This window comes from Neolamprologus brichardi, chromosome 17, assembly GCF_056152115.1.
Source record: "Neolamprologus brichardi isolate AB-2024 chromosome 17, ASM5615211v1, whole genome shotgun sequence".
Taxonomy (NCBI): Eukaryota; Metazoa; Chordata; class Actinopteri; order Cichliformes; family Cichlidae; genus Neolamprologus; species Neolamprologus brichardi.
The window spans coordinates 34,691,976-34,713,982 of NC_142120.1; the positions used below are offsets into that span (position 1 = coordinate 34,691,976).

At 40.6% G+C, this 22,007-nt stretch overlaps 3 protein-coding genes across 4 annotated transcripts; 2 read left to right on the forward strand and 1 right to left on the reverse strand.

The window, feature by feature from the left end:
* Positions 1–498: 498 nt before the first annotated feature.
* nudt5 (nudix (nucleoside diphosphate linked moiety X)-type motif 5) lies at positions 499–10,383 on the reverse strand. Of its 2 annotated transcripts, XM_087830822.1 has the most exons (10): positions 10,367–10,383; positions 10,068–10,139; positions 9,683–9,752; positions 9,383–9,450; positions 8,347–8,399; positions 8,161–8,268; positions 7,958–8,053; positions 7,706–7,807; positions 1,508–1,561; positions 499–1,415 (listed from the first exon to the last, which is right to left on the reverse strand). In XM_087830822.1, exons 3-10 carry the CDS (start codon positions 9,737–9,739, stop codon positions 1,306–1,308), a joined length of 648 nt encoding a protein of 215 aa, XP_087686948.1. In that variant the 5' UTR covers positions 9,740–9,752; positions 10,068–10,139; positions 10,367–10,383; the 3' UTR covers positions 499–1,305. The 2 variants fall into 2 exon arrangements, with proteins under 2 accessions (XP_087686948.1, XP_087686949.1); XM_087830823.1 differs by lacking the exons at positions 10,068–10,139; positions 10,367–10,383 and adding an exon at positions 9,914–10,053.
* Positions 2,339–4,792, forward strand: LOC148098004 (uncharacterized). Its single transcript, XM_087830821.1, has one exon. It carries the CDS (start codon positions 2,464–2,466, stop codon positions 4,783–4,785), a length of 2,322 nt encoding a protein of 773 aa, XP_087686947.1. The 5' UTR covers positions 2,339–2,463; the 3' UTR covers positions 4,786–4,792.
* An 89-nt stretch (positions 10,384–10,472) lies between the features above and the next one.
* Positions 10,473–18,403, forward strand: cdc123 (cell division cycle 123 homolog (S. cerevisiae)). Its single transcript, XM_087830684.1, has 14 exons — positions 10,473–10,520; positions 10,671–10,755; positions 10,999–11,070; positions 11,245–11,308; positions 11,524–11,556; positions 11,921–12,016; positions 13,007–13,113; positions 13,388–13,439; positions 16,343–16,418; positions 16,653–16,775; positions 17,085–17,113; positions 17,215–17,316; positions 17,402–17,539; positions 17,997–18,403. The coding sequence occupies exons 2-14, from the start codon at positions 10,682–10,684 to the stop codon at positions 18,057–18,059; spliced, it is 1,029 nt and encodes a 342-aa protein (XP_087686810.1). The 5' UTR covers positions 10,473–10,520; positions 10,671–10,681; the 3' UTR covers positions 18,060–18,403.
* Positions 18,404–22,007: the final 3,604 nt, after the last annotated feature.

Sequence of the window (22,007 nt, forward strand, 5' to 3'; positions counted from 1 at the left end):
CAGTTTTTCAATGGCTTGATCCAGACTGATACAGATGCCACAAAGTTTTTGCAAAAGTGAGCAAGAAAGATTAATGTAATCAATTTAAAAACTGATTAAATAAAATATAAACGATTATCCTCTTATTTAAATGACAAACTGATTTGATTAGTAGACCCTTAACATAACAGATAGAACTCTATTTGGCTTACAGGGCTCATTTACACATTCCCTGATCTTATTTGAAATGGCAGCCATGTTTCTTATAAGCATTTACAACTGTAACAGCAAAAAATAATAATAATAATTTTTAAAAATGCATCATAATAGTTCGATATTGATTAAAGTGAGCACTCTAAGCATTTGCCTTCAAATCATTTTTTGTTCCACAAATTTCCTCACCAAAGCAGTAAAAAGTAAATTAAAAAAAAAACCAAAAAAAAAAACCACCATGTAGTTTCCATATCTTTGTTTGTTAAAGAGTAAAATTTAAAACAGAAGCACATATTCCAGAACAAGTAGGGGGAATATGTTTATTCATGGGTCAGTAATTTCTAGGTGCTAGGGTAAATACAGTACCAATCTCCAGGTAATTGCACCACATCAATGTTTGAGGCACAGCAGTCACTGAAATCAATAGAGTTCATTTGCTGTACATTACAGCGAAGTTACACTCTTAAAATGTTAATACATCTGCTAATTATGTTACCGTTATCACTTTTTTTTGTGACCAATGGCTCCTTTCCATTCTGAAATGACCAAAGGAGACATGAGCTGGAATTATTTAGCTTAGTGAAGTCTGTTTTTTACCCCACAAAGCCCAAACAGCCAGCTTTTAAACGGGTAATTAGTTTGAGATGGATTTTTCTCTCATTAAGTCAAACCGTATGTAAGTACATGTAAAGGAATGTTTTCAAATCAGTAAATACAACCTACAAGAACCTGTGTTAAGTCAAGCTATCTTATAACAACTTGGAAACTACTATATGTCAGTCTTAAAGCCCAACCATGATTTATAGTGGAATCTTCACACCAAGAGCAAAAACTGGTCCAGCACATGTAGTGTAAACAGGGCTTCTTCATAGGTTTGCTTTCTCACAGAATTCCTCCTCTGACTTCAAGTTTTCAGTTTTGAGCATGATTTTAAACACATAGCTCTATTAGTCCCAAAAGCACAAATATTTTGATTTCACAACTTGAAATAAAAAAAAAAATCCTCATTTTTAAAAACACACGTCCAAATTTTGTGCTCCTATGCAGAAGCCCCGTGTAACAAAAAAAAGAGACTATTTCTTCCTCTCATTCCTCATCTTCAGCGGGTTGCCTTCACTGCTTCAGCACAGGCAGCTCTCTTGGCTTAAAGAAGGCCTGAGCCATCCCCATGGCGAAGATGTACACCCTAGCATCCACCATTATTTTTTCCTTCTGCAACAAATCTGTGGGGTAAAATGAGGGAAGCTCATATTAGGCTTTAAATTCTTACAGTCTGAATGCTTGCACAAACTTTAGTGTGTGAAAAAAGTCGCACCGTCTATTTTGGTCTGGAACTCGTCAAGCGGTAAAAGAATAACTTCGACAAATTCTGGAAGGAGAAGATCAATGAAATGGTCACATGGGCCTTTATGTCTGAGGGCTACTTAAAAAGGGAACTGAAACATGACTCACCTCCATCATCTGTGGGGGGGAAAAAAACAACACAAGAGAACAAGATTAACATAATGATATTGGCTTTTTAAGAAGCATAAAAAAAAGGGAAGACTGAGTTTCTCTTCATGTTTTAGGACATAGGTGTCAAACTCCTGCAGCCTAATTACATTTGGCCCGCAAAGCCATACCAAATTACTATTTGAGCTGGCGTACTGGTATTATACAGCTAATATATATATATTGTTTAGTATTAAGCTTTGCTTGTTCCATATTCAGTTTTCCAGCAAAACCTATTTGAGTCCATAAGAAAAGATTCATTCTTATATCTGGAGGAAGATTTTTTTTTCAATAAATATTAATGTTAGCCCGCAACTTTGTTCCAGTTTTGAATTTTGGCCCACTGTGTATTTGAGTTTGACACCCCTGCCATAAGTCATTGTTGATTTTGTCTTCACTCTCCATCTCCTGCCAAGCTGCACCTGAGATTCTGCGGCTGCTCGCTGATGAGCTGACAGATAAGATCTTTTCTTATCCTCTGCATCCTTACCCTATCACCTCTGCCTCCCACAGGGCGCCAGCCTGCCCTGTTGAAACACTATTTTTTTCCAGTGTTTCAACTGAAAAAAAATAGAATGCCATTGATCAAAAATAGAATGCCTTTGATCTCTTGTGATGTCATCATCTTGCTGAGAGAAAAAACCCTTAAATAGGAGCTTTGCTCTGTTAAACTTTGCTGCTCAACGGACCTTGACCTGACAGTAAGCAAACCCTTTTGGAGAGTTTTGAGAGAATTTCGCGTTACTTAGCAATTCACTGACCAAGCCGACACATTTCACCATGTCAGCTAACCCATCCTTCTGCTCAAATGAGCTTGGAATAGTTAAAGGGAGCATTTTGGGAAACCACTACAAGGTAGAGGCTTTCCTCGGAGAAGGGGGCTTTGGTATTGTAGCCAAATGTTGTGACACCAAAACCAACCGAGCTGTGGCTATTAAGGTGAACAAGAGCCGCCCTGATATTCTGCAACAGGCAAAACTGGAAATTTTCATCCTGGAGCAGCTGAGAAGGTTGGATCCAGATGCCGCCAACATTGTTAAATGGAACGGCTTTTTCCACGACGGGGAGCGGGTTTGCTTCAAGTTCGAACTCCTCGATCAATGCCTGTGGGACTATATAAGGGACCGTAAAAACCAGGGTCTCCCCATAAGCGAAGTCAGGCCAATTTTAGGTCAACTCACAAATGCTCTGTCCCACCTGGGTTCTGTGGGAATAGTGCACGCTGACCTCAAACCTGGAAACATCATGGTTGTAAACCGCCATGAGTCTCCCATCAAAGTCAAACTTATAGACTTTGGCCTCGCATGTCCTGCATCTGCAGTGATGCCTGGTGACCGTGTGGGGACGGTTGGTTATAGTGCACCTGAGGTTATGCTTGGCCTTCCTTACAATGAAGCAAGTGACATGTGGTCTCTGGGGCTGGTGGCTGTGGAGCTTGGTACAGGGGTGCCACTCTACCCTGGAAATGAAGACTATGATGTTTTGAAATTCATCATAGAGACTCAGGGTCAGCCACTAGATCATGTTCTAGACTCTGGCGTGTACACTGAAGACTATTTCATTGAAGACAACGACAACCAACAGCGCTGGACATTTAAGACTGACCAACAATTTCAGTACGAGACAGGACATGAGTCCCTGGAGACAAGATACATAAAACTGACGCGTCTCGATGACCTCGAACAAGTAATGATGTTTAGACGAGGACCTGAAAATGGCCAACGTTTGTTTGTAAGCTTAATTAAACAGATGTTGGCCTTGGATGCAAACCAGCGCATAACACCGGCGGAGGTTCTCCGGCATCCCTTTTTCAACCCTAAGAGTTCCCCTTGCATTGACATGAGTGCTGAAAGACCACAAAACCCTGTGGTCTTTCAGCACCCTTCAAACTTGAAATGCAAGAGATCAGAGAAAATCAACTGCAGTTTTCAAAACTCGGTTGAATTTTCTCAGCAAGTATTCGTCCACACGTCAGCCAGCCCATCCTTCAGCTCAGATGAGCTTGAAATAGTTGAAGGGAGCATTTTGGGAAACCACTACAAGGTAGAGGCTTTCCTCGGAGAAGGGGGCTTTGGTATTGTAGCCAAATGCCGTGATACCAAAACCAACCAAGCTGTGGCTATTAAGGTGAACAAGAGCCGCCCTGATATTCTGCAACAGGCAAAACTGGAAATTTTCATCCTGGAGCAGCTGAGAAGGTTGGATCCAGATGCCGCCAACATTGTTCAATGGAACGGCTTTTTCCTTGACAGAGAGCGAGTTTGCCTGAAATTTGAACTCCTCGATCAATGCCTGTGGGACTACATATGGGACCCGAATAACCGGCGTCTCCCCATAAGTGAAGTCAGGCCAATTTTAGGTCAGCTCACAAATGCTCTGTCCCACCTGGGTTCTGTGGGAATAGTGCACGCTGACCTCAAACCTGGAAACATCATGGTTGTAAACCGCCATGAGTCTCCCATCAAAGTCAAACTTATAGACTTTGGCCTCGCATGTCCTGTGTCTGCAGTGATGCCTGGTGACCGTGTGGGGACGGTTGGTTATAGTGCACCTGAGGTTATGCTTGGCCTTCCTTATAACGAAGCATGTGACATGTGGTCTCTGGGGCTGGTGGCTGTTGAGCTTGTTACAGGGGTGCCACTCTACCCTGGAAAAAAATATTATGATGTTTTGAAATTCATCATAGAGACTCAGGGTCAGCCACCAGATCATGTTCTCGATCCTGGCGTGTACACTGAAGACTATTTCACAAAAGACAACTACAACTACAACCAACAACGCTGGACATTTAAGACCGCCCAACAATTTAAATACGAGACAGGATATGAATCTTTGGAGACAAGATACATAAAACTTAAACGTCTGGATGACCTCGAACAAATAATGATGCTTAGACGAGGACCAGAAGATGGCCAACGCTTATTTGTCAGCCTAATTAAAGAGATGTTGGCCTTTGATGCACACCAGCGGATAACACCCTCTCAGGTTCTACGGCATCCCTTTTTCAGCCCTGGCCTCTCCAACAGGTTCCCAAGTATCAACATTGAAAAACCATACAGAGTCAATCTCCAGCATGGCATCTTCCACCCTGGACAAAAGTGATAAAAACACAAACTAGGGTTGGAAAAGGATGTTAACAGCAAATTACACCGGAAACATTAATTAAGCTGCTCCAATAATTATCACTTTGGCTTTTTTTTTTTTTTTTTTTTTTTTTAAATTTTCACTCCCCCCACCCCAACCAGTCGCGGCAGATGACTGTCCCTTCCTGAGCCTGGTTCTGTTGAAGGTTTCTTCCTTTTTAAAGGGAGTTTTTCCTTCCCACTGTCGCTAAATGCTTGCTCATAGGGAATCTTCTGATTGCTGGGGTGGCCAAAACTCTAGGGGAACTAGCAATTCTTGTGAAAATTTAAAAAAAAAAAAAAAAAAAAAAAAAAAGCCTACCAATATTCAAAGCAGAGCAGCGGACACCTTACCATCACATCAGTCCTTTAATCCGACCTAAAACACCATGTTTACAGAAATAAATTCCATACAAATTGGAAATAAATTGTTGTTTTTGATTGTTTATAAATATATAGTGCTACCCTTCAGCCTCCTAGTAGACATACCTGTGTTATAAATGTGAAACTCCTCCGATTTTCAGAAAAGTTGACCTCTGACCTTGAAGTCAAGGTCACTGAGATTTAAGCTTCACAGAGATTTTCAGTAGATGCAACCATGGTATTGATTTGAAAAATCTACACAATCACAAACTTGGATGTCCACAGCGCCTCGCCATATACCAAAGATTAAGAGGTGGTTTTTTTTCTAGGTTTTTATAAAGATTACAAAACACAAATAACAAAAATGCCAACGCTATTGTCATTTTTGACAACGCTATTTTGATGTTGTCTAATGTAGTGCATAAAAAACGAAACAAACCCAAAATTTAATAAATAAAGTAAATAAGGTATACACTACATAGTATACAAAATTTTAGTGGTCCACAATGGGGTCAATGAACAGAATGAAGGAAGTAAGTCTTTTATATCACAATGGTGTGAAAAAGCGTTTTCCTATTTATTTGTATGTTTGTCACACTTAAACATTTCTCATCATCAAACTTTTTTTTCTTTTTTATGTAAAAAGAAAAATCCTTTAACTGTCCAGTTTTCTTGATGTTATGATGCTTCTACCACAGGTTTGTCATTAATAAATCAGACTTTGGCTGCTGCAGCAGAAAAAGACAAAGAGAAAATGTAATCACACAAATCAGAGGTGCAGATTTACACTTTACCTGAAACAGAGCAAAAGTGCTTTTTAAATAGGTTAATGAATATTAACTAATATAGGCTAGATGTCTGGACATTACTAGTTTCATTTGGGCCTTCTGGGCCATTAGTCCTCTGGCTTATTGCCAGTTACCAGCCAAATAGCTTGTGTATTTTATTATCTTAGTGTGTTAAAGATTCTAGTTCTTATTCTGGTCAAACTGTGCTTCATTATTTGTTTACAGCACAGCTACAGTTCCAGGTGACTTCAAGTCGAAAGGATGCTACATGTCAATGGCCAGCAGCCTGTATTCAGTTTGAATATTGCAGTAAATGTACCTGGATCTGTTTCTATTGGGTTGTGAATTTGGTCTCACTGTTACATCCAACTTTTAGAGTGGGATAAAGACAAAAAGAAACAAGAGAGAATGGATTTGTAGTTAGAAATCCAAAGTTGCTTCTGTTTTGCCCACACACATTGATGATGATTTCACATCACTAACCAGGTTATCAAATGTGGACAGAATGTTAGCAGAATCTTATCATTCTCATAAGATTCTGTTTTTGTGTCATTCAATACAATGTGTTTATGTGTGACATACTGATATGAATCATAGTATCTTATGGAATTCCAAAAATGGCTACCAGGACAGCTGCCGCCACACTGATGTGACACACTACAAATCAACTCTTTGATGCTCTGTGCTGAGTCTGCACAATAACCTGGACTTAAACATTAATTTAATATTGCGTACACATACTGTCCCTCAAGAAGACACTGAGAAAAAATAAAAAATAACATTGAGACTGTAACTTTGCCATAAGTCATAGGTGTCAAACTCTGGCCCGCGAAGCCATACCAAATTACTATTAGAGCTGGCCTACTGGTATTATACAGCTAATATATATATTGTTTAGTATTAAGCGTTGCTTGTTCCATATTCAGTTTTCCAGCAAAACTTATTTGAGTCCATAAGAAAAGATTAATTCTTATATCTGGAGGAAGATTTTTTTTTTCAATAAATATTAATGTTAGCCTGCGACTTTGTTCCAGTTTTGAATTTTGGCCCACTGTGTATTTGAGTTTGACACCCCTGTTTTAGGAGGTTTAACACGTGAACGCTGGATAACAGTGGGACAATCTGATAGGGACAGTTCATGTTTGAGTACAGATGCTCATGACAAAGGTAAAACTCACAGGAGACAGCAGATGCAATTAGTCTTGGTATTGTATCGGATCAATACCAACACGACAGGATTGATACTTTGTTTCTAAATTGCCAATTGAACTGCAGAGGCTGGAAGGTTTGAATGTCAAAACCAACTGAGACTTTCGAGTCATTACACTAACCCAGACTGCTGCAATAGGCTTCAGCATTAGATCAGCTGCTCAAGCAGGTGAGCTACAGTGACACAAAGTCACGAAGATATTGTTCATTTTTAACAGAAAGATCACAAAAACTTCAATTTACAGATTGGAAAAATGATGAACCAACTTTCTGTCCGTGATCATGTCAGATGAAACAGTGACCCATCAAGCATAGCTCAGGGTAAAAAATATATATATTTGAAAGACATCAAGTTTTCTCTCTAGAATAGAGTTTAATTATTTTAGCACCGGCTTCAGATTACTGCACAGGAATTCTGCTTGTAAGTAAATCTAAGAAAAGTGATGAAGGCAACATGGCCAACTGAATTATGTCCTAAACAAGTTAGAGTAAAAATGAATGATGATGGTGAAAAAACTGAGTTATGAAATGTTTTCTCACCCAGCTTCTGTGTTGGGTTGATATTCTCCACATCGTCACCATTGATGTTGACCAGGATAGTCTGAATGGTGCAGTTAGACAGACCAGGGTCCAGACAGGTTGCTGCAAGCACAGCAATAATGTTAGCCAAAACAAACTTATCAGTCTACTTAAAAACCTTATCGCTCTTATTGGAATTTTCAAAGATAAAATGTGTATGGACACGTCATCCTGCCGATCCCTGAATTTCTGCAGTATGGTGTGTAATAGTACCTGGAGTGACTCCTACTACTTCTCCTGTGTAACCAGTTTCCTCCTTCAGTTCCCTCAGTGCAGCCGCCTCGGCAGTTTCCCCCTCATCGATCAATCCTAAACAACAGAAAAATAACAAAGTGCCAACTTGGAGATGATTAAGCACTTTTCATTACCCTGGAACATACTCCATCATCGAGCACATCATGAGTGAAAAAACTGACCTGCAGGAAACTCCAGAGTGTAGCATCCCAGAGGAGGGCGGAACTGCTTCACCATCACTACGCAGTCCTTATGCAGCGTCCGTTTCAGCAGAGCGATTATTCCCACACCTGGAGGAAATATGTGTTATGCCTTCAATAACTCTGGCAAAAGCTGAACAACCAGAAAATGAAAGAAGATACGCTCACCATCTGCTTCAGTGTTGGCCCGCCTTGTTGTCCGTTTCACAGTCTCCCAGGTTCTGGAGGTTTAAAACAGGTAATCAAAGTAAGGGTGGACCTGTTGTGCTGCTCTACCATCCTTCCTTCCTCTTCCAGTTAAGCTAACTTTCTTCTGATTGGCTGCCCATCAAAATCAACATTTTTGAACAGTTGGTGGGTGGGGCTCCTGAGAGGAAACATCCACATAACCATCTACTGACATCGTATAGAGACAAGAGCAGAAAAAAACCTGTCTGAAACTGAGTGTTTCAGACAGGTTTGTACGTCGCTAAGAGTAAAAATGAATGATGGTGAAAAAAAACTGAATTATGTGTCTACGTCACTGGGTAGCAGTCTAAGCAGAGATGCTCAGACTTCCTTCTTCCTAGCCACCTCTTCCAAATCTTCCATTGGAAAGAGTTTTTCCCAATCCATCTGAGAGACATAACGTCCGCAGCAAATCCTAGGTCTACCATGGGGTCTCCTCCAAGTAAGACATACCTTGCCTAGAAGGGACCCAGGCACTATCTTAGATGCTCAAACCACTTCAGACGACTCCTTTGTGGAGAGGCAGCAGTTCTACCCAGAGCCCCTTCTCGCCCTCAGCTCAGCCACCACTCGGAGGATGCTTATTTCCAGAGTGTGGCTTCGCGATCTCATTCTTTCCATTGCTACCCATAGATCATGACCATTGGTGGGGGTAGGGATGTAGCACTAACAGTAAAACAGTACCGTTGCTTTCACATTTGGCTCTCTCTTCACCTCAACAGACCAGCAATGTGTTCTGTGTTATTCTATCAAGCTACTCTATTTTATTTAAGCTATTATATTACGCATTAAATGTATTGTTTTGTCTGGATAAACACCAACATTTCCCAAATTTCTAAATTAAATAAAGATATTTTTGTCACTGCACATACACTCATTATTTTAAACTCAGGCAATGTCTTATATTGCTATCCACTATTTTAACAGTGTTAATTAATCTCACTGAGAATATGGAAATCCACAGACAGAACAATACCTGGTGTTTCCAGCGGGGTCCACATATGTAGTCTTTTCCAGCTTCACCCATTTCCCTGCCGCAATAAGCTAGAAAACAAACAAACACATACGCACAGCTCATCACATGCCTACTGTTCAGTAAACTAACATGGAAGCTCCACATTGAAACTTTATTACTTTAAACTGTATAACACAATTTTTATATTACACAAGTGAAGCCAATTTATAGCCAATGCACTATTATAGCAATTTTATACTGCTAGCGTCGACATTTTTTTTCTGAACGCCCTCATTCACAAACATTTAAACACACACACACCTCTTCTTTCACAATGTGAGGAGCTGCAGTGTCTTTGGGTTCTTCGTGGTTGCTCATTGTTACTGTCCGACTGAAAATGAAAGAAAGACGAGTCAGAAAGCCTGACCTGGGCAGGAAAATAAAGCAGTTGTATCGACCCGTGCTTAAACGCTGAAGAGACGTTTCAGATCATGAGCTACTCAATTAGCTGCCAGAGCCAGGCAACTGCAAGACCGTTCAATTTCCCCCTACCTTTCCGCATTTAGCTTTCCTTCCCTGTGTTTCTTTGTTTATTTAACGGCGGGTATCTGCTTTACCCGTCACAGTGCTACAAACTGCCAGAGCTCGAGTATTTCAAACTTTTAACAATCCGGTAAATTTGTAAAAAACACTCAAATTAACTCACGTGAACTCCCTTTCGTCTGTGACTAGTTGTAGAGAGTAGAGAAACGAAGATGAGTCACTCTGCTGCCACTTCCTGATACAACAAACGTCACAATAATGGGAAGAACCGAGAGACTTAAACAGTTTCAATGTTAACATTTTTAATGAAATATTTACAATACAAATCCAGCAATTACTTCATTCTACTTTTAATGATCGTCTTTGTTTGCAGTAAAAAAAAAATAAGACATTTCACGGAAAATACACCTATATATGAATCCGGTTAATTCTTTAAAAAACAATATTTTTTTATTTTTTTACGTTTACAATTGTAGTTTAAGGCATCCACAGTGAGGTCTTCTTTTTAATAAACGATCTCCGTCAGCTCACGGCACGCCTACATGTGCACCATGAAAATGATTCCCCGAGCGAAAACTTATGAAACGATTTTTAATTGTACCAACAGCTAACTAATGTATTTATTTTCACCGTTTTCTGAGTAAAATTAAAATAATTAAAATCGATTCATAACTGTGAAGATTTTGTGTAATTTCAAGCCAGAATTTTAATGTGTTTCTAAAAGAGATTCGGAAGTTATTTACTGATGGACTCGTTTCCTTTACAGGATATTGCAGCATGAAGAAGGAGCAAGTTGTCAACTGTCAGTTTTCGGTTTGGTATCCGATATTTAAGAAACATACGATTAAAAGGTAAACTGCTAACGTTTGTAGAGCAAGTCCACTGAACGTTTTTATAATTGTTGCTGTAAAATAAAGGGCAGCTAGCCGGCTGCTAACGTTAGCCGACAGACAAAAAGCAGACAGCTGCCCTTTCTGTCTTCGTGAGTGTAAATAGTAAACAGTGCACCTTTCTTCTACTTCTGTGCTTTTATTTAATATATTTTGTTGTTTTCTGTGTATTATATACGTGATGTGGTTCGTCTTGTTTTCCAGTCTGATTCTTCCACTGCCTCAGAATGTAATAGACTATTTACTGGACGATGGGACACTGGTAGTCTCTGGGAGGTATCAAACTACGCACGCACACACAGACGGTTATGTTTCCTATGTGGAATTTCACAAACGTGTTCTGTCGTGGAAATCATGATTTAAACGTAATTGGGCGTTATGACAGTTGCTCACAGATTACATGCTGTCTCTTCTGATTTTACCCTTTTCCTCATTCTCTCTTCCCTCAAGTGACCACAACACACAGCAGACACAAACTAACAACAGCGACTCAGATGCAGAGGAAGACATTCAGGTAAGCTGGAGCCTTTTTTCAAGATTGGAAGAACGTCACAAAGATCATAAATGGATCGCACTGAATATGACCTAAATAAGTGTGAAACAAATTTAAAACCTTAAATGGGACATATTAAGCTTTCATGTCTTTGGTGTCACATATGTGCTGTTACAGTGGTGGATGCTCATGTGAAGCATGGCCGATCATGTTTCTAACTCTCTCCTCCCTTCTAGTGGTCAGACGATGAAACAACTACAACAGTCACTGTAAGTGTCCTTAATGGGTCCAAGTGCGCCTCATTTTTAAGGTTTTCTGTTATATCTAAAATGTTAGGATATATGTTATGTATTCATTATTATATATTTACAGTTAAACCAAAGACAGTCAATTCGGATGATTACATAAAACCATTTTGCTAAAAATTAGCCGAGTATCAGTTTGTAGTTTACATTACTTCCATGTATATGTTTCTTCATATGTGTGCTGTTATGTTAATATAGATATAAGCATTTAAGCTAAAGAGGTGAACTCATTCTTCTTTAAATCAGGTTGTATCTATGTAATAAATGTGTATGACCTCACCTTTAAGCTTGTAGTATCATTTTGCCTGAAATGTCATGTTTCTGCCAGGCTCCTGAGTTTCCAGAGTTCACCTCTAAAGTGCTGGAGGCCATAAACAGCCTGGGTGGGCGTGTATTCCCTAAACTCAATTGGAGCGCACCGCGGGTAAAAACACTGCTTTCCTCTGCTTCAGATTGAAGAGTGTTAGCATGGCCAACATCTGTTTGTCACTAAATGCCTCATGAATTATTCATTAAGGATGAGGGCATATAGTCCTGCCAGGTTTTTCTGATGTTAGTGTGACGAAACCATAATAAGTCATGTTTCCCACCTTTGATGTGACCTATAACCTTTACAGTTCAAGTGAAAACCAAATAAATCCAAGTGCAACAAGCTAGTTGCATAATTGGGCACACCCTTAAGCTAATACTATTGAAGCACTTTTTGATATAATCAAAACATTCAGTCTTTCAGCATGGCAAAACTTGACTTCGCAACATTTTTCCACCGTTCCTTGCAAAACCTCCAGATCTGTCAGATTGTGAGGACATCTCCTTTGCACAATCCTCTTAACATCTCCCCTCAGATCTTCTATTTTGATTTGATTTTTCTGTTTGATCTGAAATCCAGCTTTGCCATTCGAATTTACATTTTATTTGAATTTACGTTTAGGCTCTCTGTCATGTCATACTGAAGGTTTTAGGCTAAAAGTGACTGCTATTTGGGAGTGTTCACAATTCCCTTCCCCTTGACTAATGCAAAGCAACCTCAAATCATGATTATGCCACCACCATGCTTTACCTTGGTTTTTGCACCAAACATGCCTTTGGAATTGTGGCCAGATAGTCTTATCAGACTGTAACACATTTTCCCACATGCTTTTGGGAGACGTGATGTGTTTTTTGCAAACTGTAACCTGGCTTGGATGTTTTTCTTTCTAAGAAAAGGCTTTTTTATTGCCATCCTACCTCATAGTCGAGACACATGGAGAATCTGGGAGATTGTAACATGTAGGACTCTTGGCAGCCTCATTTTCAAATGATTTATTGTGGTCTCATTTTTTAGCAGCACAGCATGTTGTCATTTTAACAGCTGAATGCACACGTTTTATATCCAGTGTAACTTAACGTGTGTGTTTGTTTTCCATGCCTACAGGATGCGAACTGGATTGCTCTGAACAGCTCCCTGCAGTGTCGCAGCCTCAGTGATATATTTCTGCTCTTCAAAAGTTCCGACTTCATCACGCATGACCTCACGCAGCCGTAAGTCCCGTTGTCTAACAACAACATCACAATCGTAAACAACTGGGCTCGTTTACAGAAAGAAAAAAGGAAAAACACCTGGTGTGGTGTGCGCAGGCCCATTTGAACTGGCAGTGTTGGCTGGAAAATTTGCTGGGCTGTAGATTTACCTCTCGCTGCTTCACACTCCATGACAAACATTCAGTATGGGCAGTGGTTGTAGAGCAGTGCGGGGAAAGTGAAAAGTAAATTTTTAAGGTTTTTATTATTATTTTTTTGTCATTTCCATGTTCAGATTCCTTCAATGCAGCGACCAGGACTCCCCAGACCCAGTCATCAACTATGAGGTATATACTTTTTTTCCCCACCATAAAGAAGATACATAATAGCACTGCAGCACATGCTAAGAGAATAGTCTCCAAACGTGTTTTTGTGTCATTACCCTGAGGCTTAATTTACTCTTGCTTTACACATGTTTACAAAATATAATACAACATAAATCTGGGACAACAAAAAAGTAAATCAGATTAGACTCTCTGGCAGCAACAACCATTCAAAGTCTTTTCAATCACCTTACTTAGTTTGAATATCAACAGGCCATCTTGTCTATGTCTACATGCCTAAATGCATTTCTGTCATGTGATTCAATTTCAATTCAAATTTTTATTTGTCACATACACAGTCATACACAGTACGATATGCAGTGAAATGCTTGGACAACTGCTCGTGACCTAAAGAAAAAAGAAAAGGCTATGAATAAGATAGGAAATAAATAAATATGAAAATAAAAAAGGGTAAATTTAACCAGGAAGGAATAAAATAAAATATAAAAAATTAAGTTAAGAATGAGATAACTGTACAACACAAATTAGAATGAAGGGTAAATTTAACTGGGAAAGAATAAGATAAAATATATAAATTAAAGTTGAAAATAAGATAACTGTACAACAAAATACAAAGTATAGACATATATAAGAATGTAAGAGAAATATAAATATATATGCACACAATAACAGCAGCTGTACAAATTTAGATCATTCTTTTAATGAGCAGCTGAACAGATGCAAATATTAAAGGTGCTGTTGAGTGTTTAGCTTCTTGTTTAAAAGGACTGATAGAACAAAAACCCCTCTGGTTGCTGACCCCGCGTCGTTATGGAAATATGAAATTACTCGAGCACTTAAATCAGCTCACAGTGGTTCTCATCGCTGTTAAAAGATTGCCAAAGTATGGCCCGAGGGCCAGTGGCAGCTGTTAGTAGCATATGGTGAGGATGATGGGTGAAACAGTGTGATACTGCTGTCCCACTGTAATACAGAGCTCAGAGCAAGACCAAGAGAGCGTTTCTGTTCAGTTGTAGCTCTTCTATTTGAGCCGTCACAGCAGAGTAAATCCCTCTGACAATAACAAATATAGCTGGAGTCAAGAAATGCCACCTCTCTTTATGATTAAGAAGAATAAAACCTAGACAAAAATAAAAGTGAAACCCTTTTCTGAGCTGTCACTTTATGAACACAAACTACAAATGTGTCTTTTTATGGCGCCTCAGTCACTCGCTGGCTCCCAAAGTTGGCATTTTGAGAACCCAACAGAAAAATGCAAAGATTAAAATTTAAGACTTATTCAAAAAACTGGAGAGAAACGGTTTCACAAAAAACTTCACCATTTACACTCCTCAACATTTCCAGAAAAAGAAATCATGTTAGTCTCTCTGCATTGTGACAGCACCTGTTATTATAACCCCGAGCTTATTTTGGTTTTGGAGATTATGAGGGAGCGCTGGCTCTGACTAAAAAGCCTGAGGACTTTCCAGACTCATACAGCAGCCACTTGTAAAACATACCCTGATCTCTATGATCTGTTTGACTCCAAATACAACAGTAGTTTCTTAAAAACAAACATTGTATTCAGTAACTAGCTGAGACTGAAAACTCACCAGAAAAGCGATGACTGGGTCATGAGTCAAGAGAGGTCATTTTCTTACAGGCTTGTTTTTCGTGACCTGGTGAGTCATCCTGTGTTGGCCATTAGGCTGTTTGCATATGAAATAGGATTAGTTAATAATTGTCAGCCAACCGCTACATCAAAAAACAGACACTCACAAACATGAGAGCAACAAGTGGCGACCTTTTCTGACTTCCCCTAATAAGTTTTGACACCTCAGTTTATATCAATAAAGATGGAGTTTGTCAACTATTAGATTGGGTATTAGGTTTTTCCCGAGGGTAGTCCAGATAAGCTATACAGGCAAAGATCACCCTCACTAACTTCTAATGCACATCCAGTCATTTAGTTCTGGAAGGAGGCCTGAAATCCAACAGAAACATGTCAGTTCAAAAGAGAGAAACAAGGTTTATCCTTAATACGTAACTAAGGAGGGAAAGAATTGTTCTGCATGAGCTGTTTTATTTATCAGTTTAACTGACAGAGGGAAACAATGAGTGTTTATAGCTGATATGCTTACACAAAAGGAGTCTGTACTTCCTACCAGCATTTATTAGCACAAACTTGGAGTTCAGTCATGTGAAGGATTGGCTAAAATCCTGCCAGACAGCGAAAATACAAAAATGTCGGGGAGGTCGATCCCATGATTTTTCCCGCCATTCAACTAACTTAAAAACTTGACTACTACAGGTGTTAGAGGTGGACTCTATAGAAGCACACTGGGGAAAAAGAAAAAAAAGACATTGCAGCAGAACCGAAATCCTGGAGTCTCCAAGGAAACGGAGATGCTGATTGATTGCTTTACAATCACGGCCACGTTTATGAGCCAAGTAAACGCACTTTCAGTGTGTTTGTACAAAGTAACCTGTGTAATGTCATTGCTGTGTACAGTGATATTCACATCCCTTTGTTGTTTATATGCATTGCTCAGTGGAACTGCATGCACATAACAGGACTGGGTAAAAAATACTGTAGTGCAACTAAATAAGATCAAATAAAAAAGTTAGAGAGGTTTGATCTGCAAAGGATCCTGCACCTACCATCGTTTCACAGGCCTGTCCAGTCCTGGTTTAAAATGTCAGACTTGCATGTGAGTAAAATAAGAATAATGGAGTCATCTGAAAACTTCATTACATATTGATTCAGTTGGGAGTAATTTGCATGCAGAGCACTAACACATTCTTTGGGTTTCCTTGTATTATCAACAAATCTGCTGCCGTATTTAACTATTTCTAGTGGCTTACTAGCGCCAGTGTCTCCTCTTTAATGGTTGTCTCACACTCTAACACTTGTCTTCTTTCTTCAGCTGGTACTGAGGAAGTGGAGTGAGCTGATTCCTGGCGGAGAGTTTCGCTGCTTTGTCAAAGAAAACAAACTGATTGGTAAAAACTGTCCCTCTTCTTCTTTTACACGAGTGTTGTCCATAAATGTCTGCACTGCGTTTGATCACGTTAGCCACCGAGTGGCTACAAATGGACAAAAAGAGAGTACGCTTCATGCGTGAGACGGGAATTATTTTTAAAAATTCTCTGTACAGTTATTCAGGAGGCTAATTTAGAACCAATTATAAAATGTAATCTAAAGTGTGCTGACGATGTGTCTGTGCGATCTCCCAGCTATCTCCCAGAGAGACTACACGCAGTATTACCAGCACATCCTGAAGCAGGAGGAGCAGATAAGCCAGGCCATTCAGGACTTCTTCAGCCAGCACATCCAGTACAACGTCCTGGATGAAGACTGTGAGCATCAGCCTGCTTTTATTTTTCCCTGTACATGTAAATATTAATGCAGTATTTTCAGTTTCGTAAGTTCTCCTCAGACAGAAACAGACTTTTTGTGGAGTAATGAAAGTCATTAAATATGTACTGTTAAAAATGGGGTCATTTAGGCAGGACGGAAATGAAAGCGAAGACTGATGACATTTCACTTAATTGTGATTTTAATGTTTAATGTGAGGTGGTATTAAAAGTTTGCTTTTTGAAGTTGTGCGAGACAATAGTGTGAATGTTAAATGATTACTCATTCAGATGTTTTTTTCTGCTTTACAGTTGTGTTTGATGTTTACAGAGACAGCCAGGTAACTCGATACTGAATGTTTTTCTTGATAAATCAAAAAAAACCAACACACACTTTGTGAGCTGCATTTACGTGTAGTATGTGTCTTCGTGTGTGTCGCAGGGGAGGGTGTGGCTCATCGACCTGAACCCATTCGGAGAGGTGACTGACTCGCTGCTGTTCACCTGGGGCGAGCTGACGTCTGGAGAGGTCGCAGAGCAGCAGGTCAGTCATTGTATACTGTATGTCCCGTATTGCAACACACTCTGGAGTCTTAATGAATGCTCAGTGTGTCTGTGGACCTGTGCAGGAAGGCCCGGCGTTCCGCTACACCACCAGCGAGGTGACGGTGCAACCCAGCCCCTGTCTGAGCTACAGAATTCCACGGGACTTTGTCGACCTCTCCACAGGAGAGGATGCATACAAACTCATCGACTTCCTCAAGCTGGTAGGTTCTGGAAAGCTGCGTTCATGCATGACGACGTGTTCGTCATGCATGAACGCAAACGTTGTTTGCCATTCAGGCGTTGAAACAAAAGACAGTCAGTGCATTTTCAGCTGCAGCTGCAGCAGAAAAAACTCAACTTCTTGCACCAGCATGTAGCCCAGGTTCTCTAAAGTTTGACCACTGACTGACCACCATTGTACTCGCAGCTGGGACCTTTAGAGAGCATCCCATCAGTAACCACTGGACATGCTGAGCTCATCTGGTGCTGACTCCGTTACTGCGATCTTCCCCTAAACTTAATCATATGATGTGGAGAGTTTTTGATTAGCATTACCATAAAAAACGTGCAAGAAAAGTACTAATTTCTAATGTTATACTCAACTCAAACACTACACTAGTGTAAAATGACAGATGACTGCAGTGAAGGGTTAAACTCTCCTTCTTCTCCTGTTCACAGAAGAAAAGCCAACAGGAAGAGTCTGAGGAGGAGGAGGACGCGCAGGAGAACGCGCCACAGTGACATCAGCGTCATCGGCTCTCCATATGAAATCTGCATGAAGTGACTCTTCACCCTCTCTTCTGTTTCAGCACCAGTTCCTTTTTTTTAATCTCAGAATGGTACGCGGTGTACCCGGGATTTCCTAAATAGCTCCTTCACATTACTCGAATGGTTAAATTAGCAGATCGTGTTACCCGTTCCTTAGGGACTCATTTCCCTCAACACTGCCTAGCGCCTTATTGCCGATCTTAATAGAGGCCTCTGCCGTGTCCAGGGGTTGGTTATTTCACTTTTTGTGTGGGCGGGGACTGTGTTACTGTAAAATGATGTATTCATTAACAATGTAAAGAATGTTTGCTTTTATACTTGTGCAGTAGTCTGTGTATCTGTATCACATCTCAAAAACAGTCTCTCTTGGTTTGAAATCAATCTGACACACACACACACACACACAGTGTCAGTTTGTTTCTTTACCTATGGGGCTGACAGACTTCTCTATTTAACACTAAAGTCCTTCATCACTGAGTCACCTTTAATTTTCTTGCCAGAAATCCCAGCTCCTCCATCTTTCCCTGCCAATTTCCTCTGAGCAGTTTTGACACAGTCATTGCTCCCAGCGCTCATTCGGAGTCCTGTTATTTCTTTTTTTTTCTCCCCTCATCACGCATCAATGTAGACTGTTGCTCCAAAGAACACCATTAAACTTCTTTGTCATGTATTGACTCGGCTGTCAGTCTGGTGGGTGCTGTAAACCAGCACATTAGAAATTGATTGCACTTTTACGCAACAGCTCTCATTACCCCGAGAGCTAAATGAGCTGCGCACGCACGACACAGGGCAGTACTTTGTTTCATTTCCTTTTTTTCCCCTTTTCCTCTTCACTGGATTGATGGAGCAATTATGGGGAGATGAAAGAGTGGGTGTCGGAGGTACAGCTCGCCAGGTAAACCGCTGTGGACGAGCAGCAACAGTGTGCATGACACAAATATTGTGAATACGCCTCACCACTTGTCATCATTATGAAACTGAAACGTGTATGTAAACATCCAGTTTGACCTGCAAATAAGGACGAGCTTGTCTGCTGAAATGTGACACGGGGTATTTGCTGTTGGGGGGAGGGGGCAAATCACAAAATCTGATCGTGATCATAAAGACTAAATAAAGGGTAAATACAAAGCTTAGCTAATGATGAACTCCAGTCTGTGATTAAAAATATAAATGTACACACACACACACAATCGCACTGACTCCAGTTCATTAAGTGCATCAAGCTAAAAAAAATACAGATACGATCGGCCTGCAGTTACACTCTCTGCTCACATTATTAGGTACATTTGTTCAACTGTTTAAGATATATGTCTATGAACCAATCATATGGCAGTAATAAGGGCTGATAAGAAGGCAACAATAGCTCAATTAACCACTTGTATGCAAGGTATGCAGAAGAGTGTCTCTGAGAATACAACACACTGAACCTTGAAGCAGCAGAAGACCACACCAGGTGTCACTCTTGTCAGCTAAGAACAGGAAGCTGAGGCTACAGTTCATACAGGCTAAGCAATACTCGTCAGCAGAAGATTGGACAATGTTGCCTGTTCTGATGAGTCTCTATTTCTGCTGTGTGTCATCGCCTCGGTTGCTACCTTTATTCTGCCGTCAATTTTGATCCTCAGCATCTCTCCTTGCAAGTGGTTGGGCATCATGTGCTTCAGTTAGACTTATTAGACTGATGTCCTTTACCAGGGCTGCCTCATCATATCCATGCTGCTCATGCTAAATGCTGTGCAGTAACCTGCCAGTTACCTGCCAGAACTTGCAGTCAGCTGCCAGTTCATCGAGTCCATGTATGCCTTGTTTCAGACATACTTCTTTTCAGTTTGTCGTTGTTCCTCAACAGCTGACTTCCAGGCTAGTATAGTGTTTTGTGGATACTCTTACAGAATGCATTCCCTGACCAGGATTGAAACCCTGACCTATTGTTCCAAAGACAGTAATGTTTAGTACCGCAAAATCCAGCTTCTTTGGTTGGCACCTAAGCAAATGTGTCAACCCCAGCTCCTTAATATGGTAGATCGTGACTGCATTTCTTAGCTGCTAAAGAAATCCTTTCATCCATCCACACATTACATCAAGTCAGATGTCAAGTAGGATGGAAGCCGTACTGAGGGTGGGGGCTGGGAGTGGATCATTTAATACAAGCCATTTCAGAGTGTGAAATCGTTGGAGGGTTTGACATTAGAGGAAATATGTATATCAGCATCTCAGCCAGGCAAACGATTTCTGTACATGCGCACATGTCTGCATTTAAAATGTCAGTGTTCAAGCTGCAGGCAGTAAGTGGGCCCCATTCGTCTTCCTTGACCTTCATCTTCTTTTTTAACCATGGCTCTAACACCCACCTTCCCTCCCTTTGCAGCCGGGTAATCATCTTTCACCGGGGGAGGTCAGATTTGCTGACTCAGAGAAAAAGACTAGGATGAGGGGGGAGAGCGTGGGGGAGAGGAGTTTTCCTCGGATGCTGCTGAGGAAGAGCTGCAGTAGTTTGCAGCCGGAATACTCATGAGCAGCTGAAGCTGCAACACATTGTCCTCCACCCCCCCCCCCCCCCCCCCTCTCTCTCTATCTCCTTATAGTGCAAACATAACCTAGTGTGTGCGCGCGCGTGTATGTGCGCGTGTGTTGTGGGCAGTAACGCGGCCTGAGCTGACCTCAGCCCCTGCAGCTGTCAGAGCCCGGGGATCACCGCTCTTTCCGTCTGCAATCCAGGTGTTATGAGGACCACTGTAACTTAGGTGAGCACGCTGCTGCAGCTGGGCTCCCCGCTGATCCCTGGGCGCCCCGCTAAGCCACATGGACGCCTTTAGGGATCCCACATGGTGATGAATACATGATAGCTGTTGTCATAATGCTGGCGCATTGCGAATTTGCTGCTCAAAAGAAGTAGCAGGATGCAAGGAGCAGCAATCCACCGGCTCTCTTTAATGTCATAACACTCACTGCCAGCGTATGACTTGGACGCAGTTGTTAAATAAACAATGACAATCATAGAAGCAAAGAGGTGGATTTGAACACACTAGATATTTTGTGCAACAGTGGGAACCCCCCCCTCCTCGTCCCCCGACATGTTTTGATTGGGGGGGGGGGGGGGGGGTTCACCAATTAAAGGCGTTTATTAAAGACGTTTATCGAATTGCAGGTGGAAGCAGATTAGCCACCAAGTTAGAGATGCTTGACAAACGCGATGCCGGAAGTTGTGAGGCTCTGTCTTCAAAATAAAACAATTTTTTGGGGAAAAAAAAAATGAGTGACGTGAAATAAATCCCTCCAGATAGCGTATATGTGAAACTGTTGATAAAACATCTATCAAGAGTGAGACGTGATTAACCAGTTTGGTGAAAGTAAAGTATGAGTTTCCATTTTATTTGACTGTAAACCCAGGTTATTTAAATTATTGGTTAATTTCTTATCCAGTGAATGAAAAAACAAAAACAAAACGTCATTGGATAAGAAAATAAAAAATCTGGAAGAGTGTTTTTTTAGACTGATTAATTTATTTACTACTTCCCGCCCCCATTGATGAAAGTCCAGAAAATTAGTCTACTCGATTTATTTTATTGTGTTTTACAGGGTTTTTTTTTTTCATCTTTTTTTTCTTTGTACATACCATAAGCTAATGAAGTAATTCAGACTGATAGCGTCAGCAAATGATTTTCCCCGTTCTTAAATCCTATGCTTTGAGTTTACTGTTAGCCTAGGGATTCTGGGGCTGATTGAAGGCTGTATAATAGCTGTGGCAGTTGCAAGAAAAAATATTATTAATAATATTATTCCAGCTAAATATTGGCTTGTCAAGTAACATGCTCTTATTTTGAAAGACCGTGGCGGAGGCTCTTTTGTCTTTCGTCTACGTTTACGCAGCCACTATCCAGACGGGAGGAGGAGGCAGGAGGGGGAGCGGGTAAAGGGAGA

What these genes read in the sequence shown, in the direction of transcription:
- LOC148098004 (XM_087830821.1), top strand. Translation starts at nt 2,464, where the DNA reads ATGTCAGCTAACCCATCCTTCTGCTCAAATGAGCTTGGAATAGTTAAA.
- nudt5 (XM_087830822.1), bottom strand. Translation starts at nt 9,739, where the DNA reads ATGAGCAACCACGAAGAACCCAAAGACACTGCAGCTCCTCACATTGTG. An exon ending in GACCCCGCTGGAAACACCAG is followed by an intron (nt 8,400 to 9,382) that starts GTATTGTTCTGT and finishes TTAAACCTCCAG; the next exon opens with AACCTGGGAGACTGTGAAAC. An exon ending in GTTCCAGACCAAAATAGACG is followed by an intron (nt 1,416 to 1,507) that starts GTGCGACTTTTT and finishes TTTACCCCACAG; the next exon opens with ATTTGTTGCAGAAGGAAAAA.
- cdc123 (XM_087830684.1), top strand. Translation starts at nt 10,682, where the DNA reads ATGAAGAAGGAGCAAGTTGTCAACTGTCAGTTTTCGGTTTGGTATCCG. An exon ending in ACGCATGACCTCACGCAGCC is followed by an intron (nt 13,114 to 13,387) that starts GTAAGTCCCGTT and finishes TTCCATGTTCAG; the next exon opens with ATTCCTTCAATGCAGCGACC. An exon ending in GAGAGGTCGCAGAGCAGCAG is followed by an intron (nt 17,317 to 17,401) that starts GTCAGTCATTGT and finishes GGACCTGTGCAG; the next exon opens with GAAGGCCCGGCGTTCCGCTA.